The 27,277-nt window shown below is 44.9% G+C and overlaps 3 protein-coding genes and 2 non-coding genes across 12 annotated transcripts in view; 2 read left to right on the forward strand and 3 right to left on the reverse strand.

Annotated features, from left to right (window-relative positions):
* Nucleotides 1–5,460, forward strand: part of Dennd2b (DENN domain containing 2B) — a 154,456-nt gene extending 148,996 nt beyond the window's left edge. For all 5 annotated transcript variants that reach the window (XM_040756604.1, XM_040756608.1, XM_040756601.1 and 2 more), the window contains 4 exons: nt 1,298–1,409; nt 2,091–2,330; nt 4,074–4,160; nt 4,734–5,460. In XM_040756604.1, the coding sequence (XP_040612538.1) occupies nt 1,298–1,409; nt 2,091–2,330; nt 4,074–4,160; nt 4,734–4,768 (474 nt within the window). In that variant the 3' untranslated portion in view covers nt 4,769–5,460. The remainder of the gene's footprint in view (nt 1–1,297; nt 1,410–2,090; nt 2,331–4,073; nt 4,161–4,733) is intronic.
* A 2,926-nt stretch (nt 5,461–8,386) lies between these two features.
* Rpl27a (ribosomal protein L27a) lies at nt 8,387–11,169 on the reverse strand. Of its 3 annotated transcripts, none has more exons than XM_013117492.3 (5): nt 10,968–11,169; nt 10,558–10,621; nt 10,034–10,109; nt 9,364–9,538; nt 8,387–8,554 (listed from the first exon to the last, which is right to left on the reverse strand). In XM_013117492.3, exons 1-5 carry the CDS (start codon nt 10,968–10,970, stop codon nt 8,426–8,428), a joined length of 447 nt encoding a protein of 148 aa, XP_012972946.2. In that variant the 5' UTR covers nt 10,971–11,169; the 3' UTR covers nt 8,387–8,425. The 3 variants fall into 3 exon arrangements, with proteins under 3 accessions (XP_012972946.2, XP_040612556.1, XP_040612565.1); XM_040756622.1 differs by lacking the exon at nt 10,968–11,169 and adding an exon at nt 10,709–10,735; XM_040756631.1 differs by lacking the exon at nt 10,968–11,169 and having other exon boundaries at nt 10,034–10,125; nt 10,558–10,627.
* On the reverse strand, nt 8,770–8,900 carry LOC121135628. The gene has a single exon (XR_005872730.1). It is a non-coding gene; the product is annotated as a small nucleolar RNA SNORA3/SNORA45 family (small nucleolar RNA).
* LOC121135629 lies at nt 9,776–9,905 on the reverse strand. Its single transcript, XR_005872734.1, has one exon. It is a non-coding gene; the product is annotated as a small nucleolar RNA SNORA3/SNORA45 family (small nucleolar RNA).
* Nucleotides 11,170–13,549: 2,380 nt separating the features above from the next.
* Trim66 (tripartite motif containing 66) overlaps nt 13,550–27,277 on the forward strand; it is a 69,376-nt gene continuing 55,648 nt past the window's right edge. Inside the window, exons 1-2 of one of the 2 annotated variants that reach the window (XM_040756655.1) lie at nt 13,550–13,754; nt 26,285–26,588. In XM_040756655.1, coding sequence (XP_040612589.1) covers nt 13,749–13,754; nt 26,285–26,588 — 310 coding nt within the window. In that variant the 5' untranslated portion in view covers nt 13,550–13,748. Of the gene's footprint in view, nt 13,755–14,376; nt 14,418–26,284; nt 26,589–27,277 lie in introns of those variants that run through there. The other variant, XM_040756646.1, reaches the window with a different exon arrangement.

Here is a 27,277-nt window from a genome sequence, read left to right on the forward strand (position 1 = left end):
TATATTATTTATAAACTATCTGACTGATGACTTAGGCTTCTTAGTGGCTAGCTCTTTCCTAATTATTAACCCATAACTATTAATATGTATTTCCACATGGCCTTATCTTACTGGAGAAGGTTCCAGCATGTTACTCTCTCAACAACTACATGGCGTCTCCTCGAGTGATGGGGAAGTCCTGGGTATATGTCAGTAAAGCACTGTTGGCCAATAGGGAAGCAAGATAGGTGGGACTAGGAGTTGAGGAGGATTCTGGGAAAGAGAAACACAGGGAGCCATGATATAGCCACCATAGGAATAAGAGGTCTAGATCCTTTTCTCCGATAAGAGAAAGCACTTAGATTAACAATTATGGGGTAAATACTTAAGTCAGAGATAGCCAGTATGAAAACAAGCAAACAGCCAACAACTTCATAATTAATATAGTGTCCTGTGTGTTATTTGGGGACTGCAAGTGTGGTAGAGCCCAAGCAGCTGGCGGGGAAAAAACCAAAGCGGCTGGTGAGGAAAACTACACATTACACTCGAGGCTTCACTCTGCCTCCTCTCCCTATCATTCTCCTTGTCTGGTAGCTCCACCTACACTTCCTGCCTGACTACTGGCCAGTCAGTGTTTTATTCATCAACCAATACGAGAAACATACAGAAGGACATTCCCCGATCAAAGGAGTATAACCTATCATGTCCCCTCTAAGAACAGTCTACTACACTTGACTGACGGAACTAAGGACTCCTAAGTGTAAGACACCAGGTTACAGCCACTGCAACAGAATATAGAGAACAGCAGCCCAGGCTCAAACCTGGGATACAGACTAGGCCAGTCTCCCTGTTCCAAGTTCACTGTACTTCCCACCTGGGGTAGAAGTAGAAGAATCGGGGATATGGAGTAGGAATTTCTGGTTGATCCAAGCCACAGTGTGCAGTCAATTGACTGCTGTTTAACCTATGTAAATTTTGGTAAGTTTCTAACCTTCCCATGCTTCAGTGCCCTCATCATAATGTCAGTAATGTCAGTGCTATTAGAAGTGAGGTTGCGCCAGACAGTGGTGGTCCACGTCTTTAATCCACCACTCGGGAGGCAGAGGCAGGGGATCTCTGTGAGTTTGAGGCCAGCCTGGTCTACAGAGTGAGTTCCAAGACAGCCAGAGCTGTTACACAGAGAAACCCTGTCTTGAAAAACCAACAAAAACTACAACAAAATGAGGTTACCTTTCTGAGCTTTGGATAGGGGCCTAGCACATAGTCATTGTACATCAGTGTGACCTGTGGTCATCCTTGTTGCCTTTTCCTTCTGCAGATGGATGATGAAGACACATTGTTACCTAGGAAGTTACAAGCTGCTCTGGAGCAGGCTCTGGAGAGGAAGAACGAGCTGATCTCCCAGGATTCTGACAGTGACTCCGATGATGGTGAGGGCACAGTCTTTCTGTTCTTAGTCTGGGCTGCACAGGTCTAGGATCCTGTACTGGTCTCTTTCTAGCTGATGACGCTTAGGTGTAAGAACTGGGTCCCTCTAATTAGGCCTAGTGCCTTTTCTGCCTCAAGGCATAGCACCACAGACTACTTGCTGACAGGAAATGAACCAGTCCTCTCTCTCTCTCTTAGGCCTTGTTCAAGAGATTGCAGGAGATAGAGGGACCTTCCTCACTTGTGAGGAATGTGGGAAAGGTGGTGATTTGGTCTCCAGTTGCTAGGAAATATTTGTCAACTTCTATGTTTAGAGCTGTTTCTGACCTCCAGGAGCTCATGGGCTAAGTAACAAAAGCCTTGAGCACAAAGATGGTTCAAGAACAAATTGTGGGCCTTGAGGTGGTGGCGCACGCCTTTAATCCCAGCACTTGGGAGGCAGAGGAAGGCGGATCTCTGTGAGTTTAAGACCAGCCTGGTACATAAGAGCTAGTTCCAGGACAGCCTCCAAACTTCCAAAGCCACAGAGAAGCCCTGTCTCTCAAAAAACCAAAAAAAGAAAAAAAAAAAAAAGAACAAATTGTGTTGGCTAGAAGTTGGGAAGAGACTAAAGCAATAGGAGATTGGAGATGGTCTTTCAGGATCTTGAGCTAAATACCAGTGAATTTTCTTTTCCCTTCTAGAATGTAATACCCTCAATGGACTGGTTTCGGAAGTGTTTATCCGGTTCTTTGTGGAGACTGTGGGGCACTACTCGCTCTTCATAACACACAGTGAGAAGGGGGAAAGGGCCTTTCAGCGAGAGGCCTTCCGCAAATCTGTGGCCTCCAAAAGCATCCGCCGTTTTCTTGAGGTTTTTATGGAGTCTCAGATGTTTGCTGGCTTCATCCAAGACAGGGAGCTAAGGAAGTGCCGGGCAAAGGGTAAGGCCACAGGGACTGGGATGGGGAGCTGTAGGCCTTCTTCAGAATTCCCTATAACTAGGCCTTGCAGGGCATGAAGGGCCAGACCTCTTTTTTTTTGTTTTTTTTGTTCTTGTTTTTTTTTTTGTTTTTGTTTTTGTTTTTGTTTTTGTTTTTCGAGACAGGGTTTCTCTGTATTGTTTTGAAGACTGTCCTGGAACTCACTCTGTAGACCAGGCTGGCCTCGAACTCACAGAGACCCGCCTGCTTCTGCATCCCGAGTGCTGGGATTAAAGGCATGCGCCACCAATGCCCAGCTGGACTGGACCTCTTAACTGCCCTTTTCTTCTGATAGAAACTTATAGTTTTATTTGTTTGGGTTTTTGTTTTTGAGACAGGGATTCTTTCTCTGTGTAGTTCTAGCTGCCCTGGAGCTCACTCTGTAGACCAGACTGACCTTGAACTCAGAGATCTGCCTACTTCTGACTCCTGAGTGCCAAGATTAAAAGTGTGCACCATTACTGGCAGCTATTTTTGTTTTTGAGAAAGGAACCTGACTGTAGTCTGGCTAGCCTTGAACCCTAGGAAATCTTCCTATCTCAGGCTCCCGTTTGGGGGATTACAGATGTGCAATACCTCAAATGACTTGGAGCTCTGTGCTTTTTTTGTCCCAGTAAACCTTTACAAGACATGCCCAGCTGGATGTGATAGCCATGTCTGGAATCCTACTACTTGGGAGATGGAGGCAAGAGTTCAAGGTCCTCCTCAGCTATGTGTTGAGTTTAGGACCAGTGTGAGCTGCATGCAACCATCTCAAAACAAAAGGGGGTGGACGGGGGGGCCTGGCACAGGCTTTTAATCCCAGCACTCTGGAAGCAGAGGCAGGTGGAGCTCTGTTGGAGGCCAGCCAAGATCTACATAGTAAGTCCCTACCTCAAGTAAAACAAAACAATGAAAACAACAAAATAAAACACAGCACAAGACATGCCCAGGTGGGAATGCATCTCCAGTTGAGAGCAGCAGGCATTGATTGCCCATCCCATTCTTACATCTTTATTACTGGAAAGGGATCAGACTGAGTAGTCTAAGGGCTTCTGAGGACCCAGGAGTTGGGAAGTCCCTTGGAAAGGACTGGGCCATCTGCCTTGGGCTGCTGGTTATCCTGCTTCTTAATATTATACCAGCTCACTGGGTCTTTACCTTATCAAGAGCTGTACAAGTACCCTGTTTCTTTTCCCCACTACTGTTAACCATTTAGTTTTAACAAAGCTTTTTGGAATAGCACGGTGGAGCAATCTTATAGAAGGTAGCTGGAGAGATGGTTCAGTGGTTAAGAAGCCTGTCTGCTTTTCCAGAGGTCCTGAGTTCTCAGCAACCACAACCATCTGTCAAGATCTGGTGCCCTCTTCTGTTCTGCAGGCATACTTGCAGGCAGAACACTGCATACATAATAAATAGATAAATCTTTAAAAAAGAAAGTAGAGGTCTCCACACAGGGGCTATTCTGCAGCACAGAGCAGCCTCACTGCAGTGTGTATCAGGTGTGGGCAGCAGTGGGAGTCAGGCTGTGGAAGATTTCTTGCTCTCAGCAGTGAACACTTGTGAGATGTGTCACTAGTAGTCACTGTAATGAACCAGTCAGAGTTCTGAAATGATGCTCCCACCATTAGACTAGATGTTTGCCTTTTCCCTTTTGCACCCGGTTTATCATATGTTCATGTCTCCATTGTTTTTTCCCTCGTACCTGCTGCTCATCTTTCTCAGGCCTCTTTGAGCAGCGAGTGGAGCAGTATCTAGAAGAGCTCCCTGACACTGAGCAGAGTGGGATGAACAAGTTTCTCCGTGGCTTGGGTAAGTTACTTGTTACTGATGGAGATAGCCAGGGGAAGCTGTCCTCTAAAATACTGTGAATCTATGCCAAGAAATATGATACAGAGGCTATAGACAGAGCAAGAGGAGATCCTGTGGAGAAGGAGTTCCTACCTACTGCTTTAAGAGCAGTTAGCCCAAGATTCACAAAAAGGAGCCACAGATTCACCCATGAGTTGGTTCTTTTTAAGTACATTCCTTTTTATTCACATGTGAGCCAAGAGTGATAGTCATCTTTGTTCTTGTAATGTCCAGAAGTTTCAATGCCCGAGTGCCAGTACTGCAAAGCTTTCCCAGTCCTTCGGGGAGCTCAGCCAGTGTAATCTCAGAACCATAACACGTTTAAAAAAAAGAAACCAAAGCCAGAGATGCAGGTTTTACCCAAAGTCACACAGGTGCTGATCTCAGTGTCCTAAGTAGTGTTTTCCCTACATTACCAGAGCTGTCACTCCAGTCTGTCTAATTAGTCTTTTTGGAAGGAAAGGAAGCAGGAAGGCATGGAGGTTGGAAGGGGTATCATGAAACAGCTTCATCTTTGCCTTCTCTGGCCCACAGGCAACAAGATGAAGTTTCTCCACAAGAAGAATTAAATGTCTTTCCCAGTTTAGTGCTTTGCAGAGCCTGGGGAGAGGGCCTGTCCTGGGATCCTGTGTGCTGCTGTGGCCACTCTGCCCCTACAGACCCCACCTCCAAGCTGGTCCACCTCTGCCTTCACCATATCACAGGATGCTGTTTGTAAATAATCTGCTGTAAGCTTTCTTAACTGTAACAAGTAAAGAGAATCTGGTAAATATTTGTATATTTCTAGAGGGCCGGGTGCTTTCCTGCCTTGCCTGAGCATGGATGGAGTCTTGCTGGGTGCTGGTGACTGGCCATTATGTGCAGCTGACTGTCTCAGCCAAACCACTGATATTTCCTGAAGGCTTCTGGCCTGCCTCCATGAGGCCCCTGCTGCCAGTCTCAGGCCCTGGAGAGCAGGTGCTGTCTTAACTATGTACAAGAGGACTTTTTTAATCCTAGAGTTTCTGCTTTCTTCTTCTTGGTAGTTCCCTATCTTCCAAGCCTCTGTTTCTGAAAGGCAAGGACCACTCTTGCCCTACTTGCAATGTAGAGCCAGGTACTTGGGCCTGGTCCTCTTGTTCCTTCCACCCTCTGATATGGCCAGTGAGTCACGGGAAGTGCAGCTCCCAGTTAGTCAGTGGTGGCCATGATGCGGTACAGGGCATTCCTCCTTCCACCATCCACAGATGTTCTCAATAAACTGTACATTCATTTGTGCCAAGTCCCATGTGTTCTTTGGTTTCATTATCTATAGTTCTATCCCAAACAGGTTAAATATGAATGAAACACCATCATACAGGGAGTTTGGCAACTGGTAAAGGGGTTCATTTCATTTGAGTTGCTAGCCATCCCTGAACTTGAGTTCTCAAAGTAGAGACGCCTAGGCTCTCCTTCAGCTTCCTTCTCTGCTCACTTTGGTGTTTCCAGTGGTGGAAAGAATGCTTTGCCCTTAGGTGACATTATTGGGTAGCATGACATCAGCAGTCTGAAGCCAAAGTATTGCTAACACTGGGCTTGGACTCAAACTGTATGCATCCAGAAAGTTCAGCTACATTTAAGGGACTAGGCAGCAAAGCACAGGTTAGGGAACAGAGTAGCTTTACTTAGGTTTCCTACCCATCAAGGCCTTTGGAGAATAGAGATGTTACATGTTGTTACACTAGGTTTGGCAGGATGTGAACTGTAACATTCCCTTTATCATAACCCACTACACACCACTGTACATCATCTTTTGTACATCTCTAGGCTAGCCAGGCATACCAACATACACTCAAGACCAAACAAGATCAAGTGTGACTTGGGTTAAGACACTTTGTTGCCTGTCAGCTTCTAAAATACACTATTAACTTATATGACCATACTCTGGTAAACTGTGGGGCCTTTCTCAAACGGACTTGTAAAAGGAATGTTTTAAAGATGAATGATGCCTTTATGTAATTATCCTGACCAGGGAGTCAGCTAACTGGGTATGACCCTGAATGGTAAGTGGTGGCCAAGTGACTAATGAAACACCCACCCATCCCTCAGTCACTCCTCCATCCAAAAAGGCAGATCCTCTTTAAGCCTTGCCCTACTTTCTGTCCTCCATTCTCAAAAACCTATGGTTAATTCTGGTCAGCTAGTGGCTAGCTCTGCCCTGATTCAAAGCAAATTTTATTGGCAGTCTTGGGAGTGTCAGAACAAATACCACTAGAGGCGAAATGCACTATTACACTTTTAGAGTCATAGTGGCTTATGCTCCAAAACTTATGCTCAAAATTCTGTGAACTAAGAGAACTATGTTCATCATTGATAAGATTCTGACAGCCTTTTTCCCCCTTTAAGTTGCCCCCTACATCTTAATACACAGTATAATATGCACTTGGTTACTGAAGCAGCTGAGTACCAAGCATACAATTTCCTTTACTCCCTAAAACTCAAAGAGGAAAATTCTTTTGCTTGTTTAACGCTCTAGAGATTATTTTTGAACTCCAAGGTACTCTGAACATAAGCTTTCATCTTTTGAAAATGCTACAGTGGTTCAGAGATGAGGACTGAACTCTTGGTCCTGCCTGTGAAGAATAAATCTCCAGCCTGAATAGCTTTAACTAAACAGGTCTACAGCTTAGACCAGTACCCAATAGAAAAATACATGTACTTTAATTTGGCCAGTTCTGATAGCCTTTTACAAACTACGCTGTAAACATTTCCCATAAACTGCTGTTAGATTTGGATTAATCAATTTATCATAAGGGCATAGACTTCCTGCAACCCAAACTAACGGAACCCTGTGCCAACTTCAAGTCAGGTTGATAATTGTAACCTGTGTGCATCCAATAGTATGGACAGCAGTACCAATTCCCCACAGCTGGCATGCCAACAAGCCAAAAAAAAAAAACCTTGTGCTAAGTTTCTTCACATTCGTCAATGTCTTTTTTGCCAGTAAGTACCTTTATGTCTGGTCACCATTCCATAAAAACCAAGACCATACAACTTCATGCTTAGCTCAGGTGGTATTCTTCTGTGAACAGTCCTTCCACACTAAATTGAAACCAGGCAGGTGGTAGTGCACGCCTTTAATCCCAGCACTTCGAGGCCAGCCTGGTCTACAAGTGCTAGTTCCAGGACAGGCTCCAAAGTTACAAGAGAAGCCCTGTCTCGTTGACTGAATTTTCAGACTTTGACACCTTCGGTAATAACAAACTCAGGGCTGGAGAGATGGCTCAGGGGTTAAGAACACTGCCTGTTTTTCCAGAGGACCAGGAGTTCAACTCCCAGCAACCACATGGTGGCTCACAGCCATCTACCATGACATCTGATGCCCTCTTCTGGTGTGTGGCACACATGCACAGAACACTATACATAATAGTTTTTAAAAAAATGTAACTCTTGTATACACAGTAAAAGCAGCTGGAACCAGTCACTAAAGCTAAAGGAATATCATGCATGCAGTTAGTTATGCCCCCTAGATACCATCAAGTTAAGACTGGAGCCAAATGTTTTCTTTCCCAAAGCTCTCTATGCCAGCCTGTCCAGTTAGCACCACTCCTAACTCAGTAATCAAATCCCATGCCATTGTTTTTTCTAGTTCAGAATTCTATCCTCTATCTTTCCTTCCCTCTTTTCTTGGCCCTGCTCCAGTCCTCCTAGTAGCCCATTCCTGGGCTACCTAGTCATTGTAGCAAGTTTACAAAAAAAATGGCAGCTAACTGTTGGCACAAATCCAAACAGCAGACCTTCAGCTTTTCAGAAAACTCAACCTCATTTCTAGTTCTCAGTGGGTTTTTGTTTTGTTTTTGAGACAGGCTCTCTATTGTAGCTACCCTGTAAATTTACAGAGCAGGCTGGCCTCAAACCCGGAGACCCAACTGCCTGTCTCCCAGAGCGCTGAGATTAAAGAATATACTGTTATGCTAACTTTAGGATACATTTTTGTCTGAAAGTAATGGTGTTTATCAATTCTTTGAATCACACTAAGACCCATTTAGTACATATAGGGACACACATGGCTGGAATCCAACCCACTTGTGTACACAAACAGTTTTGAGGTTGGGCTACATAGGTCTACCATTCTATACCTCACAGCTTCCTAAGACCTGTTAGGCAGGTTCTACCATACTGACAAGATGTATAGAAATGCAACTGAAGAACCTACACACTCAGACCACTTGGAAAATGTTAGCATTTAATTAATCTCCCTGGGTGGTTCAAGCTACCAGGACACAGGCACCTCCAACACCCTTTATCTTCTCTTCAGCTCTTCTGCTGAAAAATTTGGCTTTCACGATGACAGGCTGCTTAGGAAGCTTTCCCTTCCCCAGAACTTTGTAGTAGCCCTAGACAAAGAAAAAGATTCTTAATACACGATAGCAGAAACTTAATACCCCCCCTCCAAGATTCAGGTAGGACTTGTTTCCCCCTTTGAAATAGTCTCACTATGTAACCTTGGCTGGCCTAGAGCTCAAATGCAGATCAATATAGCCTCATAGAGCTACCAATACATTTCCATAGTGCTGGGATTAAAGCATGCATTATTATGGCCTCTGGTAGGCCCTGTTTCTGATCTAGGCACTAATAGGGCCACTGAAGGCCCCCACCAGTGAATCAAGACCAGCAGATTATCTTCGAGAACTCTAGCACACCAGGACAAGTACCATGTCAGGATGTGACTCTAGTCTCGGCTAAATACATGTCCCCGCTCCTAAACCAGTGATCTATTTGGTGATCTCCACTAAATGCAGATCACCAAATAGACTGGGAATGCAATTATAGCTACACATCCATGGTTTCAGCCTCTGTGCTGATGCAGTAATGGAGGGGTACTTTCTCTTTATAGGCAATATAGGTCCTTGAGTGAGCCTGGAAAGGCCAAAGGGCCAAGCCCTGTCTTAAGACCTCTCTGAATCAAAATACAGCTCAAATGATAAAACCAAGACAGTGCAACTACAGGGAAACTTGTTCATGAAAGGCTCTTTTTTGTTAGAAGTGAAAGCAAACACTTGTGTTCTCTGAACTGTCACTCCACACGTGGAGTTCACTTTGGGACCAATTCATTTACCTGCAACAGTTCTACTAAAATGTGGATTCCCTAACTGGGTAACATTACAAGTTCTACTAAGGACAATGGATAATCCAATCCACTCACCGATCGCACAACATCAATGATGGGAGCAACTCCAGTCTTGTTCTTGGCAGCATTGACCCGTGTCTGCTCACTGACCAGTGTCCACAACTTATCCAGGTTGACAGTCGGGCAGAAGCTCTGGTTCCTCTTTAAGTGGTAATGCCTCATACCAACTTTACCAAAGTAACCTGGATGGCTGGAAACGGAAAGCAACCATGTTCAGAGCCTCCAAGCAAGATCTTTGCATTACTTCTTCCTAATCCAGTGTAAATATGTTCCCTCTTGTAAACTTTGACACTGTAGACACTAAATCTTTAGTCCCTCCCAAACTAGTTAGGCCACTCAACTAGCACCCCCCTTTAAAGAGGTTCCTTAAATGCCATCCCTTAACAGCAGGGTAAAACAGAAAAGCCAACCTAACTTCGAATCTGAGGCATGTCACTAACCTGGTGACTGACTGTGCCAGAAAGTCCACAGCCAGTGAATAAGGTCAGTAGTTATTCTTCGAGGACTCTAGCACACTAAGGCAACAACCAATACCTGAGCGTGACTCTAGCCTCGGACGGTTCTGTTTTATTTGCTTACTAAAGCTAGCAGTACCCAAAGTTAAACCGGTCTCTAGACACCAGCCTTCGCCCCTACCTCCAAAGCCGCCCCTGCCGGATAAAACCGACCACAGAGAAACACTCACTATTTGTCGAAGTTGATCCTGTGATGATGCATGCCTCCAGCATTCCCGCGTCCTCCTGGATGCTTGCGGTGTTTACCTGCAGGCACGCAAAGCTACATCGCTATCAGCCTTCTCTAGATACACACGTGCCCCTGCCTTTTCTGGTCTCAGTCTACAATCCTTTTTTTAGCATGACTGTTAAGTCTCGGCGATTAAAAAAAAAACCTCGGCGTCCCACAGAACATGGGTATGTGCTTACGTTTTGCTACACTACCAACATATTTTTTTTTTGGTTTTTCGAGACAGGGTTTCTGTGGCTTTGGAGGCTGTCCTGGAACTCGCTCTGCAGACCAGGCTGGCCTCGAACTCAGAGATCCGCCTGCTTCTGCCTCCCGAGTGCTGGGATTAAAGGCGTGCGCCACCAACGCCCGGCTAACATAAAATTATCTTAAACAAAACCAACTGGTGTTCAATCTGACTGGCGGCTCGCTGCTCGACTGTTTATCCCAAACAAAGGCCTACCACGAGAGGAGGTCCACACTTACCAATGCGGCCGTGGCCATGGCTCACGTGGCCCCGGAGTTTCCGGGTCTTCCTCAGTCTGGATGGCTGTTCGGGAAAACAGATTTGAGGTTAGGCCAGGAAAAAGGGAAGGCAGGGGTGAGCAAGGCTTGCTGCCTCGAATAAGGGACTTGCCTTCTGGAGCATTCAGCATGGTTAAGGTTACCGCCTAGGACGGCGCCCGGACGCCCGGGCCGCGCGCGTCTCAGCGATCCGAACCCCGGCCGGAACACGCGGCCCCAGCCTCCTCGCCCCAGACCCACGCGTGCCATCCCGCCCCGCAGTCTACGCGTAGCCACGAAAACCCGCTAAGATCCGGGCAGCCGAGAGGGAGGGAGGGAGGGAGAGCTCCGAACCGCCGCGAGGAAGCGGAGGCCAAGAAGAGAACACCTACCATGGCGGCGGCAGAAAGGAAAGAGGGAGGAGCACGCAAAGTCTCGCGAGGTAGCAGATGCGGAGGCGGGACCAACGCCTCATTTCCGGCCAGGAGGCTGGTCTTGGGCGGGGCTTCTGATGTCACCGGCTTCCGGCGCCCGCTAGCGGCTTCCTTTCCGTATAGGAGGGCGGGGTGTGCTGGTGGCGCCAGTCTCCCTGACCTCGCAGCTAATCAAGCGAGCTGCGCAGCGGGGCGGGCGTGTCCAGATTACCCCGCTGTGTTCCGGTTCTGTTGGTTGCTGACTCCCTGCCGCAGTGAAGCGGCTTCAAGGCCTCTGCCCTCCCCATGCGTGGATACTGCCCTTATTTTTGGCTTTTGTCCTATCTTTATGGTTGTCCTGTCAAGTTTGAACAAACTGCTATGCTTCAGGGATCTAGATTTTGCAAATGTTTTGTATATTTAAATTTTCTTCAGAACTTGGCTGGTGAGCTATTAGTCAGTGGGACCCCCAGGTTCCCAATCCGTGTGCTCCTGATGGAGGCAGTTCCGGTGTGAGCCTTGTAGGACCTGTTAGGAGTCTTCTTGAACCACCACACAATGTTGCATGTAACTCACTTAGTTCCCAAGTTACAGTTGTCTTCCCAGTGGAACCCAAATCCTCTAAGGGTTCAAGGACTGGACGTTTTGTTTTTCCTCTTAAAATTCATGAGTTCCTGGCATGTAGTATGTTTATTAAGAGTTCAAAAAAATGCCCCAAGTCTCCTGTGTGTGCACAAGATCCTATCCCCTAAATCAGGCATTTTATTGTCTTGATCTGTTAAACTAGAGAATATTCTAGCCAGAATACCCTAGATTTTTCCTTATCTCTATTCAGACCCTTTTCTTTCCATTCCATTTCTGCAGCCACGCTCCCCAAAAGCAGGGCGTGCAATGGAAATCCTGTCTACTTGCTAGTGTCTTGTCCCATGTTTTTACTATTGTTGATTTGTTCAGGGTTGTTTTTTGAGATAGGGTTTCACTGTGTGGCCCTCCCTGGCTGCCCTGGAACTCACTTTGTAAACCAAGCAGGCCTCCAGCTCAGAAAGACCTGACTGCCTCTGCCTCCCAAGTGCTAGGTTTAAAGGTGTGTGCAGTCACCACCCGGCTCTTGCTCAGTGTTTAATCCATTACAATCTGGCAGTTTGGCTTTAGCTACACCATTACCTCAAGATTAATCTTTATTAATCATACTCTGTAGACAAGGCTAGCCTGCTTGGGCCTCCAGCCTGTTGGAATTCCAGTCTTAATTGATATGATAAGCATGATAATCTATAATTTTTTAACTGGGACTGTAATTGTCCTTGTTCAGCTCCTGTTTAGGCAGTCATAATGGTGAGACTTTATGGGTGTAACATCTGACATTCCTGGGAGACAATCTCACAGCAAAGCCACTGGGAGACAATCTCACAGCAAAGCCTCTGCTCTCTGGTTCTTTTTTTGTTTGTTTTTGTTTTTCGAGACAGGGTTTCTCTGTATTGTTTTGGATCCTGTCCTGGAACTCGATTGGTAGACCAGGCTGGTCTCGAACTCACAGAGATCCGTCTGCCTTTGCCTATCGAGTGCTGGGATTAAAGGTGTGCGCCACCAACGCCAGGCTGCTCTCTGATTCTTAAAAGCTCTATTTTCCTTCCTTTTTTTTCTTTTGTTTTTTTTTTTTGGGTTTTTTTGTTTTGTTTTGTTTTTTTGGTTTTTCGAGACAGGGTTTCTCTGTGGCTTTGGGCTGTCCTGGAACTCGCTTGGTAGTCCAGGCTGGCCTCGAACTCACAGAGATCCACCTGCCTCTGCCTCCCGAGTGCTGGGATTAAAGGCGTGGGCCACCAACGCCCGGCCGGTTTTTTTTTTTTTTTTTTTTCCCCCCCCCGAGACAGGGTTTCTCTGTATTGCTTTGGAGCCTGTCCTGGGCCTGCCTCTGCCTTCCGAGTGTTGGGATTAAAGGCGTGCACCACTAACGCCCGACTTCTATCCTTCTACTGCAATGGTCCCAGAGCTGTAGGTGTAGGAGTTGTTTTATAGATGTGTCCAGTGGGACTGAACTCCACAACTCTACATTTTGCTTGGCTGTGGTTTTCTGTATCGGTCTCTCTTTGCCTATTGCAAAGAGAAGTTTCCTTGATGCGGGCTGAGGACTATTATCTGTGAATCTAAGGACAAATATTTACAACTACTCATGTCTTCACTAGCCCTAGGTAGCTGGTTTTCTAGTACCAGTCATGATTTCCCTAAACTTAAACTTTTGATCTTCCAGTCTCAACTTCCCATATTCTGAGATTTTAAGCATGTACCATCATGACCAACTCTTCCTGAACTCTTGAGAACTACCTTAATAATCTGTTATGTCCAGTACACTCCAGGCCACCATGGTATTAGGCCCAACATTTTCAGAGTGCTTTGAAATTTACAAAGTGTATTGGCCTGAGGATTCAGGACTGCTAGCTTCATTTTATGCATGAGACAAAAGACACAAAAGAACTGTGTGACTTGTCAGAGGTTATGTAGTTGGTAAGATACAGAGCCTGGGCCTTAGACTTACCCTTCTCTCTCTAGATCCCCTGTTTTTACCTCAGTGACCACTCCCTTTCTGACCTCACATTATGATCTTCTCTCCTTCGTCTCACAGGCATTAATCATATACTGCCTGTGACCAGCAGAAAGAGGGGTTTGAGAGGAGGGATTAAGTTCTAAGAGACCTTCCACAGTCTGATAATTGTGCAAGTGATGAGCCAAATTACTTAGAAATCGCCACTGGGAAGATGACCGTCAATGGAGGTAAGCTGGGAAGAGCCTTGGGAATGGACCGTAACATCAAGTGAACTTTAATGAGCCCTGGATCAAGGCTCACATCAGGGCAAAGGGCGGAGATCAAATTCTGTTCTGAATAGTCTGCCAAGCTCTTCGGTATAGGGGAGTTACATCCTCTCCTTGGGACACCTGGCTGAACAGAACACCTCCCTGAGTGAGTCTAGGACTCACTGTTGCCTTTGGTACTCAACTGATGGTCTTGGTGATAGTTTGATCGCTAGAGTAGATGGAGTATTTAGGGGATTTGTCGAGCTGTGGTTTTCTAGGCAGCTCCCTTTCGTCCTCTCTTGGTAACCAGTTGACTCATGACTCTTTTTTGTACTTGTTCAACAAAGTCAGCTGCTTCAGGGTTACTGCTCTGACAAAACAGAAAAGGCTCAGTTCTGTATCTACAAAGTTGAATAGCAGCCTGATAAGACATTGGGTCACCTCTCCTCCCCATGGGGCAGATGGGACATGACCTTGAACGTGATCCATGGGAATTGTCCTTTGTGACCATTCTATGAAGTACGACACAACCTTGTGACATCACAGGCATGTGAGATACTTCAGAGGGTCAGGGCTCAGAAAAATACTTGTGAAATGAAGCAAAGGGAGATGACACCAGGCAGCAGCCACCTGGTGAGGCAGGTAAATCTCAGACCTCTCTCCACATGGTCTTGGGAACACACTGTCATCTGAAAACATGCCCTTGTTGCCTCTTTCCCTTTGTCACCTCTCTGGGTTCCTAGTTTTGCTTTGTATTTCAGACAGTGCTGTTCTTGGAAGTATGAATACTTCAGACCTGTTGTCACCATTGTCTTCTTTCTTTCGTTAGATCTGTTTTTATTTATGTGTATATATGTATGTTTGTCTGTGTGAGTGTATGATGCCTACAGGTGCCTGCTAAGAACAAATGAAGACATTGGATCCCCTGGAACTGGAGTTCCAGATGGTTGTGAGCCACCCAGTGAAGGCCCTGGGAACTGAACCTGGGTCCTCTGGAAGAGCAGCAAGGCTCTTAAACACTGAGCCATCTCCAGCCCCAAGCCTTGTCTGGTTCTTCATCTTTTTTTGTTGTTGTTTTTTGGTTTTTCGAGACAGGATTTCTCTGTATTGTCTTGGAGGCTGTCCTGGAACTCGCTTTGTAGACCAGGCTGGCCTCGAACTCACAGAGATCCACCTGCCTCTGCCTCCCGAGTGCTGGGTGCTGGGATTAAAAACGTGTGCCACCAACGCCCGGCTGGTTCTTCATCTTTAATTGGACATTTGGAAAGAACATGTTTTAAAGAGAAACTACTGGTCTGGCATGTATCACAGGTTTTTAGTCCCAGTACTGGGGAGGTAAACACATGTGGATCAGCGCCAGTTAAGGCTACATCATGAGACCTGAGAGAGAGAGAGAGAGAGAGAGAGAGAGAGAGAGAGAGAGAGAGAGAGAGAGAGTTTACTATCAATTCAAAGTAAGAAGAGCCAGAGTCTGTCACTTTTTTTTTAAATGTGAGGAGTATAGAAAAACCTGGAAGTCCAGATTTATTCTATAAGGAATTAAAAAATATATATGTAATAGGAAAAATGCAACATTAAAAGGAATTCTAAAAAAAATAGACATTTCAAGTCATACTGCCTCACATGACATGAAAACATAGGTGCTGCAAAGTTGGTGATCACAGTGTGTTAGTCTGTCCGTCCGTCCGTCCGTCCGTCCGTGTGTGTGTGTGTGTGTGTGTGTGTGTGTGTATGTGTGTGTGTGTGTGTGTGTGCGCGCATTTGTGTGGGTGTATAGCACATATGTGGAGGTCAGAGGAGTAGTTTACCTCTTGGTGTCTCCTTTGCTCTCTGCCCTTTTCTCTTGAGACAAGGTTCTTTACTGGACCCGAAGCTTGAAGTTTTGACCAGGCCTCGCTGGCCATTGAGCTCCTGGGATTCACCCATCTTCACTCTCAACACTGGGGCTATAGTCATGCATGACCATTTATGACTTTTTTTTAATTATGTATACAATGTTATATCTGCATGTATCCCTGCAGGTCAGAAGAGGGCACCAAATTTCATTATCAATGGTTGTGAGCCATCATGTGGTTGCTGGGAATTGAACTCAGGATCTCTGGAAGAGCAGCCAGTGCTCTTAACCTCTGAGCCATCTCTCCAGCTCCATTTATGACTTTTATTAATATGTGGGTGCTATGGAGTCAAACTCCAGTCCTCAGGCTTTCACATCAAGCACTCTTACTCACTTAATCTCCTCCCCTAACCCTATTTTCTCCTTTTGTAGTCTGCATTTTATTTAATTCCATGACATTTTCTTTATCATTGCCCAGGAGTGAGGATTTGTTCATTTTATTTCTTGTGGTGCTGGAAACTGATCCTGGTGCCTTGAGCATTCTAGATAAGCACTGAACTGCTACCTCAGCCCTTCAGATCTATTTTCAACAGCTGAAGGGTAATTTGCCTTCAACATGTGCTATGCTGTACTAAGCCATTTTCTTGTGTATTTTGTTTTTGTGTTTTGGTTCTTACTGTATTTGTTGTTGAAGACAAAGCTGCACTAAACATTGTGTACAATGGACTTTTTCTTTTGGCCAATAACTTGTCTAGAATAAAATCCCAGGAGAGAGATTCTTGGATTATACGGTATGAACATCTTTGGGATTCATCTTATGTTGATGGTTTTTACGATGAATTGTACCAATTTGTATACCAGTAGTATGTGCAGTTTCTAATTCTATTTCAATTTCTTGATGCTTAGAGCTTTGGTTTGCCTTCTCAGTAGTTTTTGATATATAGTATTTAGGGGGAAATCAATAGGCTAACAGGTGGAGTTTTCTAAAGCACAAAAGAAAAACCAAGTCAGTTTGAAGATTACTGATTTCTAATCACCTTTCTTTCCAATGTTGGAGTAAGTTTGTTTTTAAATCTTTTTGTACTACCTGACAAATAAATTCCTACAAGCTCGTAGGAAGCTGGGATAGAAAACCCTGCCATTCCAATCCACAACAGTAAACTGTAAAGAGAATTCTCATATCGTAGAGACCAGTTTACCAAATAGTGCAAACAAGAGAGGCTTAAATATTTAGGTTTTAATTAAATTTCTCAGGGTTCAATTATGGAGAACACAGAACCATTGGTTCTTTTACCTGCTTTGTAAAAGAACCAGCTGAATTCTATTGAAGAAAGAACATAGTCCCCTTAAATGTGTTTTTCTTATCTTTGAATGAATAAAGTAAGTATTTTTCATTCAGTCAGTCATTTTAAAAGTATTGATTGGGGGTGTGCTCTGTTCTGGTGCTGTACATAGATGTGTAGGGGAAGATAGAACAGTGAACAAAGATGACAAAGTCTTGTTAGGGCTATGGCCACAGGATTGTACCTAAGACAACAATCAAACAAAAACCATGCGTTCTGCAGTCTAGCAGAGTATGAATTCTCATTAATGTTTCTCACTCACTGTCTTTATCACTGACATATAAACACTATGTTTTGATAGTAATTTGAACGCCCTTACCCAAGCAAACAGTCTTCACGATTCTCCTCCCGGTGTGATGTGAAAAGGTTTGCAACACCATCCCTTGAAAGGTTAAAGACATTCAGTAGCTGTTTCTCTAACCACAGACGTGGTGAGGTGTTAAAAGCAGGTGGCTTGTGGCAAGGTAGCATTGTATGTGAGGCTTCCCCTCCTTCCACATTATCTGGATGAAGTTTTATTTAGCTTAGGTTTCTCAATGGCTAAAAGCACAGGGCATAAGCTGCATGCTGCTGGAGTCATGAGTGTTTTCTTATCCTTTTAAAATGTAACTTGTTGCATCTCCATCTTGGGTCTTTATTGATGTTTTGAGACAGAGCCTCACCATGTATCTCTGTTTGGCCTGGAACTTACTATATAGACCAGGCTTCCCTGACTCTGCCTTCCAAGTGCTGAAATTACCCCCAGCACTTTTTTTCTCCAGTTTATGCTATTGGGGAAGCAATGGGACCTTTGAGGCAGGGAGATTCATGGAAGGCCTTTAGGTCATTAGAATTATATTCCTACCAGACTCCTGTTCACCTGATCCCACTCTAGGATTGCTAACACTGCAAGACAAAGTAACCCTTTTCCCTTTGTTTGAATAGGTATGGCCCCTATAGACTCGTGTGTTTGAATGCTTGGCCCAGCCAGTGGCAGTACTGGAAAGTGTGGCCTTGTTGAAGTAGATGTGGCCTTGTAGGAAGAAGTGTGTCACTATGGAGGCAGGTTCTGAGATCTCAAATGCTCAAGCTATACCCAGTGTGGCACACAGTCTCCTGCTGACTGGGGAACTCTCAGCAACTCCTCAGCATCATGTCTGCCTGCATGCACACTACTGTTTCTTGCCATGATAATAGTGAACTAAACCTCTGAACTATACGCCAGTATCCATTAAATGTTTTCCTTTATAAGGGTTGTCGTGGTCATGGTGTCTCTTCACAGTTATAGAAACCCTAACTAAGACATCCTTTTATAATGTGAGTATTTCAGGTCACAGTGACAGGAGATGACTGAAATAGTTGCCAACACTTGTCTTTCTCTGTTAGTGATGTATGAATATGTGTGCCCATGTGTTTCCTCAATGACTTCATCTCATTTTTTGAGTTAGGCAGTGAGCTCCCAGATCTGCCCATTTCTGCCTCCCAGCACTGGGTGATAGGCCCAGACCTCTCTGCCTGGCTTTCTGTGGGTTCTGGAGATTTAAATTCAGATCCTCATGCTTGCACAGCAGTAGCTTTACCCACTGAGCCATCTCCTTTGTCTCAAAGGGCAAATAAACACCTAGATTCTGGTGTTTTAAAAAATGACAGCCAGTTGCCGGGCGGTGGTGGCGCACGCCTTTAATCCCAGTACTTGGCGGATCTCTGTGAGTTCAAGGCCTCCAAGACAATACAGAGAAACCCTGTCTCGTAAAACCAAAAAAAAAAAAAAAAAAAGACAGCTAGTGGTGTGCACATGCCTTTAATCCCGGCACTCAGGAGACAGAGGCAGGTGGATCTCTGAGTTAGAGGCTAGCCTGCTCTATAGAAGGAGTTCCAGGACAACCAGGGCTACAAAGAGAAACCCCTTCTCAAAAAACCAAAAGGAAAAAAGAAAAATGAAGATTTGGTAACAGCAGACACAAATTCTCTCTCTCTCTCTCTCTCTCTCTCTCTCTCTCTCTCTCTGAATGGGATTGCCATTTAATGAAATGGATTTTTTCCTTTTTTTAAAAAATTAAAATTAGAAACAAGCTTCTTTTACATATCAGTCCCAGTTCCCTCTTCCTTCCCTCCTCCCCTACCCCCATGACCCCCTATTCCATTCTCTTTCTGCTCCCCAGGGAAGGTGGGGCCTTCCATTGGGGGATCTTCAAAGTCTGTCACATCATTTGGAATAGGTCCTAGACCCTCCCTCATGTGTCTAGCCTGAGAGAATATCATCCCTCTATATGGATTGGGCTCCCAAAGTCCATTCATATACTAGGGATAAATACTGATTCACTACCAGAGGCCCCATGAATTAACCAGATCTGCAAACTGACATCCTCGTTCAGGGAGTCTGGAACAGTCCTATGCTGGTTTCTCAGATATCAGTCTGGGGTCCATGAGCAATCCCTTGTTCAGGTCAGCTGTTTCTGTTTCTCCAGCTTGGTCTTGACCCCTTTGCTCATCATTCCTCCCTCTCTGCAACTGGATTCCAGAGTTCAGCTCAGTGTTAAGCTGTGAGTGTCTGCTTCTGCTTCCATCAGCTACTGGATGAAGGCTCTAGGATGGCATATAAAGTAGTCATCAATCTTATTATCAGAGAAGGGCTTTTAAGGTAGCCTCTTGACTATTGCTTAGATTGTTAGTTGGGGTCAATCTTGTAGATCTCTGGACATTTCCCTAGTCCCAGAATTCTCTTTAAACCTATAATGACTCCCTCTATTATGGTATCTCTTTTCTTGCTCTCCTCTATTCTTCCCCTGACTCCATTTTCCTGCTCATGTCCTCCTCTCCCCTCCTCTTTTCTCTAACTCCCTCTCCCCTCCCCCATACTCGCAATTAGCTCTGAAGATCTTGTCCCTTTCTCCTTCTCTAGGGGACCATGTATATCTCTTAGGGTCCTCCTTGTTTCCTAGCGTCTCTGGTGGTGGGACACAAATTCTTTTAGATAGTTACTTTACATAGGAAAACTTCTTGCTCCCTGCAGAAATTGGAATTTGGTGTCCCTGGCTTAAATATAATCTCCCAAACTGTATATCTCTTTCACTTTCAGGAGAAAATGGACTGAGTTACAGGAATAATCAGCAGAGGACAGGTGTATGAAGGGGCTCATCTCATTTTTCCCATTCTCAGATCAGATACTTACTGCTTAGATATGCCTTTAAACCTTTTGCCCAGGTAGAAGGACTTCACTTGCCCTTTGAAAACAAGAATGAAGCAGTTCTTTCTCTTTTCACCTGTATAGTGCTCACTGGTAGTGGTGCTCACCCCTCCGAATGTCCAGGATGGTCATGTGAGGTCAGTCCTGATGCAGCAGTTTCAAAGCACCGGGCACTGAACCGAACCCTCTGCCCAAGAACCAGGGCCAGACCACTGGCTGCAAATGCAAGAGGTGATTTATGGAGTACACAGGCGCCTGCGGATGCTACTGCAACTCGGGTGCAAAGCATACCGGGCTTGCAGGGAGTACAATATTTATAGAGTTTTAATGGTTATATAAGTAACAGGCATTTCATTGGCTCATCTTGGGGGCAGGGGTAGTTCCCACGGACTAAGTTTCCTGGTATTACTTTATGAAAGACCCCGGCACGCTTCAGCAATTATTATCCGGGTCCCATGACTACTATGGTGATCATAGACACAACTGGGGGCAGGGGTAGTTGCCAAGGACTAGGTGTCCTGGTATTAACACATAAAAGACCCTGGCACACTTCAGCAATTATTATCCGGGTCCCATGACTGCTCTGGTGACCACAGATCCTGTTTGACAACCTGCCAGCTGGGTGAGGCACCTGGTTTGGGTTTTTTTTATTAGGCAATGGCCTGGCCTTGCTTTTCTTTTCCTAGGGGGTCCTGGGTAGGGGTCTTTCAAGGTAATCTTTTTACTGGGTTAACATTTATGTGAATGGCATTATTGTCATTTCATCTGTAGTCAGGAATCAGAGAGGTGAGTCTGAGTCTCAGGTCATGTTCTCTCTCTCTCTCTCTCTCTCTCTCTCTCTCTCTCTCTCTCTCTCTCTCTTTTTTTTTTTTTTGGGTTTTTCAAGACAGGATTTCTCTGTATTGTTTTAGAGGCTGTCCTGGAACTCGCTCTGTAGTCCAGGCTGGCCTCGAACCACCTGCCTCTGCCTCCCGAGTGCTGGAATTACAGGCGTGCGCCACCAACACCGGGCCCTCAGGTCATGTTCTCTTTTAGTCAGCTCAGGACCCCAACCAACGGCATGGTGTGACCCATGTTTTGGAAGTCTCTGTTCAGCCAACCTCTTTTGAGAACACCCTCAACACAGAGGTGTGTTTCCATGGTGATTCTAACCCTCATCAAGTGGATGAGGAAACTTGACCACAGCAGTTTCACACCTTGCCCTCCTGGTCCCCAACCCTATCATATGAAATTTCACTTTCACTTCATAATGCAGCGTTTACTCCATCTCTAAATATTCCCATAGTCTTTAACATAGTTCAGAGATCCTAAGGACAACATCTCTGCTAAAACTCAGGGCAAGCCGGGCGGTGGTGGCACACGCCTTTAATCCCAGCACTCCGGAGGCAGAGGCAGGCGGATCTCTGTGAGTTCGAGGCCAGCCTGGTCTACAGAGCGAGTTCCAGGACAGCCTCCAAAACAATACAGAGAAACCCTGTCTCGAAAAACCAAAATAAAAAACAAAAACAAAAAACAAAAACAAAAACAAAAAACAAAACCACCTCAGGGAAAATCCTTAAGTGTGAGCCTCTATAAAATCAAAACAAAATACATTCTATAATTCCAATGTACATGACACAGACTAGACATTTCCATCCCAAAAGGGAGAAATGGAACATACCAAGAAAAGGTCAGACCAAAGCTGAAACCCAGCAGTCTTGTCCCTCCAGCTCTGCTACCTGAGACACGTAGACCTCTCTCCACTTTGTAGCTTTCCCTGACAAACTCCCAGGGTTTCCGGAATCACCAACATTCTGGGATTTCCCCTGCAAATTAAGCTTCAACTGTTAGCTTCATGCAGCAGTTTCTCGGGGCTTCCTTGCAGGAACTCTGATCCTCCCACACATTGCTTGGCCTCTGTCCTCCAGTAAGCCTGGCACAAGCCTCCACAGCTCCCTACTTTAGCATCCTTCATAACTACAAAACCATACCACATTGACAGAGCTGCCAGGTTCTGTGCCAGATTAAGCCACCTTTGAACCACAATTGGTGCCTCTGTGTGCTGATCTAGGAAAGACTTCCCTGGACTGCATGGAGCAGGAAATGCCTTCCACATCATTCTCAGTTCAGGTTTTCTCTTTTCAAATAAATTTGAATTTCAAAAGATGAAACCTTTCGTGGGTGGAGTCTTGTCTTCAGGGCACATTTTTGTCAGCACAAAATTTATCTTCAATGGTGCTAATCTCATCAACAATTACAGTTCTTCCTAGCACCTACTTTATAACTTTTTCTTTTTGGTTTTTGGTTTTTTGAGACAGGGTTTCTCTGTAGCTTGTCCTGGAATTAGCTCTGTAGACCACAGAACTCACAGAGATCTGCCTGTCTCTGACTCCTGAGGGCTGGGATTAAAGGCATGCACCACCACCGCCCAGCTTACTTTATAACTTTTACAATTCCTTTCCCCACCTGTTCTTTATACATGTTCTTTATATTCTTTTTTTTTTTTTTTCGAGACAGGGTTTCTCTGTGGCTTTGGAGGCTGTCCTGGAACTCACTTTGTAGACCAGGCAGGCCTCGAACTCACAGAGATCGCCTGCCTCTGCCTCCCGAGTGCTGGGATTAAAGGCGTGTGCCACCAACGCCTGTCTTTGTTCTTTATATTCTTTTTTTTTTATTAATTTTTTTTATTTTCCATTTTAAATTTAGATAAGAAACAAGGTTGCTTCACAAGTCAGTACGAGGTCCCTCTCCCTTTCCCTCCCCTCCTCCCGTGCCCTCCCCCCCCTGTTCTTTATATTCTTATGTACAATTTGTTGCCAGCTTTGCCTCTGTCTCTATCTCTCTGTGTCTGTCTATAAATCTGGTTAAAAGAAACAACAGCTGAGGCTGGAGAGATGGCTCATGTTAAGAGCACTGGCTGGTCTTCCAGAGGTCTTGAGTTCAATTCCCAGCCAACCACATGGTGGCTCACAGCCATCTGTAATGAGATCTGGTGCCCTCTTTTGGCCAGCAGGCAGAATGCTATATCCATAATCAATACATAAATCTTTAAAAAATTTTAAAAAAACAACAGCTGGTGATGGTGGCACATGTCTTTATTTGTGGCACATCCCAAACCCCTGAAGGCAGAAGCAGGCAGTCTCTCTGAGTTCAAGGTTTTGGTTTATAGTGAGTTCTAGGCCAGCCAGGGCTGTATGAGGTAAGACACTGTCTGAAAAAAAAGTTTTAAGTCACAAAGTTTGAGAACCAGTGATCTAATGTAATCGATTTATCTGACAATGCCCACAGAACTGGAAGTGATGGTTCATCCTGTTAGAAGCACAAAGGTCCCTGTGCTCATAGATAGCACTAGGAAAACCAGAACTGCTAAACACTTGGAGTTATCTTTTCTTCTTCTTTTTAAAAGATAACATTTTTATTGTATGTGCATTGGTGTTTTGCCTGCATGTATGTCTGTGTGAGGGTGTCAGATCTTGAATTTACAGGCAGTTGTGAGCTGCCATGTGGGTGCTGGGATTTGAACCCTGGTCCTCTGGAAGAGCAGTCAATATTCTTGACTGCTGAGTCATCTCTCCAACCCTGGGGTTGTCTTTTCAAGGGAAAAGAATATAATCTCTTTTCTACCTAGAAGGCCGGGAATGGAAGTTGCTAACAGCCTTGGTAATCCTTGCACTATCAATATGACTAGGGGCACTCCCGTGATGCTGGCACTGTCTGTATGACTTAAACCACACCAGATCCTCCCCCAGGCCCTGAAGATAACACATGTAGCCTATTTTCAGAACCTATCTTCATGGAAGAAGTAACATGTACTTTACTGTAATCATGCCTCCTTGTGCTCAGGGGATTGTGTGAAAGGAAACATTTTCCAAATTAGACTGTACTTAATATGCCTAAAATAAACTGCCAGGTGACTCTACTGAGTTGTGCTGAACTGTATTTCCTTGCCTCACATAGATAGTTACTCGGCTAGCCCTGGTGTTTGCAGCGACCCCCACAATATCTGTTTCTTTGCATGATGGTACCTTTTAGACCCAAAAGGCCTGACCTTCCTCATCTCATCACCCTTCTTCCTCAGTGGACTTAGTTCTTAAAGATCCAGTCTTGCATAATTGCAGAGCCAAACTAAATGAAATATTTATTAAATACAAATATAAATGTAGACACAAGCTCCTTTTGGTCATAGTTCTTCTGTGATTATAGAACCAGTGTTTAAACATGATAAAAAAAAAAACCCTACAAAACCCAAACAGCCAGATTAGCAATATTAATTTCATATCAAGATGAAATTTTTGTTAAACTAAATCCACCTATGTGATTTAAACATGCTACTCACTTGTATGGCTAAGTTTGGTAAACACACAATAATATAATGTCCTAACCGAGTGCTGGGATTATAGGCATGCGCCACCACCGACCGGCTACTCTTTTTTTTTTTTTTTAGACAGAGTTTCTCTGTGGCTTTGGAGGCTGTCCTGGAACTAGCTCTTGTAGACTAGGCTGGTCTCAAACTCACAGAGATTCACCTGCCTCTGCCTCCCAAGTGCTAAGATTAAAGGTGTGCGCCACCACCACCTGGCTTGGTGTGAGCTAGTCTTAAATTCAATACTACTCCTAAAATTTTAGGGTGGACCTTAGCTGTACCCTTAAAAACACCACTGTTAGAGTGAAACAGTAAATTACTAGAGGGCCAGAGAGATGGCTCAGTGGTGAAGATCAGTGGCTGCTCTTCCAGAGGGCCTGGTTAATTTCCCAGCACCCACAGGGCAGTTCTAACCCTTTGTAATTTCAGTCCCAGGGGATTTGACACCATCTTCTGGTTTCTTTGGACACCAGACATACACCTAGTGTTATGCCCAGTTTGTGGGACCCCAAAAAGATCACCACCAAGCACGTGACTCACCAAATATAAAAACAAAGGTTTATTAGCAAGCTGCAGGTTTCTTTATTGGCAAGCTAGGGCTTATAGCTAAGGGGAGTTTTTAAAGGGGAAGTCCACAAGGATAAAAGTCTTGAGATTACAAAGCTTCTGTGGTTACCTAGGATAAAACAATAACTATATGTTTAAGCAGTATACAATTGAGCATAATATTGTAGGGAATATAAGTTTGTTAATTATCTCCTGGGCCAGGAATTTTTACAACTGTGAGTTGATGACTGTCTGTTTTCATTAGTACAGAGAAATGTTGACACAGCTGGGGTATGTTATCTGGTCTCAGGCTTCTAGTCAAGTACCCAGTCCTTTGTTTTAACCTTATCTGTCGGGCTGCCTTTGGGAGCTCAGAGGAGCTTGAAAGGTTTCTCTTTCCTATATGGGCTTTGTAGTCTATGTTTTTAGACTTTTATTAATTTTTCCTATTTTACTAGTACACAGACATACATGCGGATAGGACAGCTATACTATATGACATACATAGAATAAAAATCTTAAAACTCTAAAACAAAAAAATGGGGCTGGAGAGATGGCTCTTCTAGAGGACTGAGGTTTGGTTCCCAGCACCCCCATCAGGCAGCTGTTAACTACATGTAACTCCAACTTCAGGGAGTCTGTTGTCCTCTTCTGGCCTTTGCTGGCAACTGTACTTATGTGTACATGCAAACACACACACACATATACACAATTTAAAAATAACATATTAACTAGAACTCAGGAGAAATCTGTATAAGGCTCTCAGCCTGAGGACATCCCAGCAGTTCAGAGTGTGGTGTCTAGAATCAGTCTGACCTGTGCTTGAATTTGAACTACCACTTTCTGTCTTTGTGTATCATCCTGCTTCTGAGAGTCTCATTCCCCGAAACCTATACCTTCTGATTTGGTTTCATTTGTAAAAGTGTCATAATCTCTATTGCCAAGGGTAGTTGTGAGGATTGATATAAGCATATGTAAATTTGGTGCTTACTATATTTTTCAACTCTTTTCCAAAAGTAAACTTGGATCCCCTTTGCCCACCAGTAAAGAGAGGCACCGGTAGATGGGGCACTTTTGAAGCATATCAAATCTTGTTAGACACACAGAACCCAGCAAACACCCCTGGGATTTGTTTTTGCAGTGAAGACACTGGACTCTTTGCAGACTCACGTGCAGGGTTGAGGCTGAGGGTCATGGATCTCTGAGGATTTCTCTTCTTACCTGTCCAGGAACTTCTGTCCCAAAGAATAAACCCCTCTGCCTGTGCTTCGCTTGCAGGGAGTGGAACTCGCTCGCTGTACACGCTGCTTTACCCTTGAGGATATCAGTGGAAAAGCTGAAGCCCCAGACACAGGCGCAGACATGGGCCCAGGCCTGGACATGAGCTTTCCAAGGCAGTCACTCTATTCTACAGATGTGTTCCTGGAGGCTGAGGCACCGACCTGCTCTCTGTGCAGACGGGACCTGCGTGGCGAGGGTTCTCGGCTTCTGCCATGCCAACATTTGCTCTGTAAGGACTGTTTCCAGGGCTTTATGCGGGAGCTAGGGCATGTCACCAGGTCTCCTGGGACAGTCCCAGACGGTAAGTACGAGAGCATTACCTCTTGCCTCAGTCTATGGGTCAGGCATCTTCCTGTTTCACAGGGACCAAGCCTCAGGTGAAGAGAGTCACAATTTAAATACCCAATTTAAATACTCACTGCTGAAATCATCTCTAGGGAATCCAAGAGACAAAGCAAACCCTCTGGGATTTGTAAGGTGGGGACTTCTTGTCTTTGGTTTCCTTAAGTTGGTGGCAGACTAAGAAGCCTGTGATGATTTTGAGTCAGGGTTTGATGGTCTCCATCCAAAGATGGAGAGAATGAGTCCTAGTGTATGTAGCCTTCCTGGCAAAGAGAGAAGGGCTTGCCTCCGAGTGCTAGTCAGGGACAGATTTTGAATGTAACCATGCTGAACTATCCACTGTTGAAAATGCTGCCCAGCAGGGGGGGGAGCCAGTGCCTTACTCCTGCATGTCAGGTTTCCTAGGAAACAGTTGCACTGAGAACTGTAAAGTCCTCAGGGACCAGAAGCAGGTCCTTCCTTTCAGTGTTCCTGGCAGGGAGTGTGTGAGGCACAGCCAGTATGAAGTGAAATATACAGGAAGTAAGTTAAAAATGGAATGGTACCTTGGGCACCATCCTTCATCTTTACTGTTTAGTTTTCCACAGTATATCCAAAGTGACTTGTAGCACAAATCTAGGTTTTCTTTGAGGTATTGTGGCTAAAAGT

The sequence above is a fragment of the Mesocricetus auratus genome, unplaced genomic scaffold (genome assembly GCF_017639785.1).
Source record: "Mesocricetus auratus isolate SY011 unplaced genomic scaffold, BCM_Maur_2.0 Super-Scaffold_4256, whole genome shotgun sequence".
NCBI classification, from domain to species: Eukaryota; Metazoa; Chordata; class Mammalia; order Rodentia; family Cricetidae; genus Mesocricetus; species Mesocricetus auratus.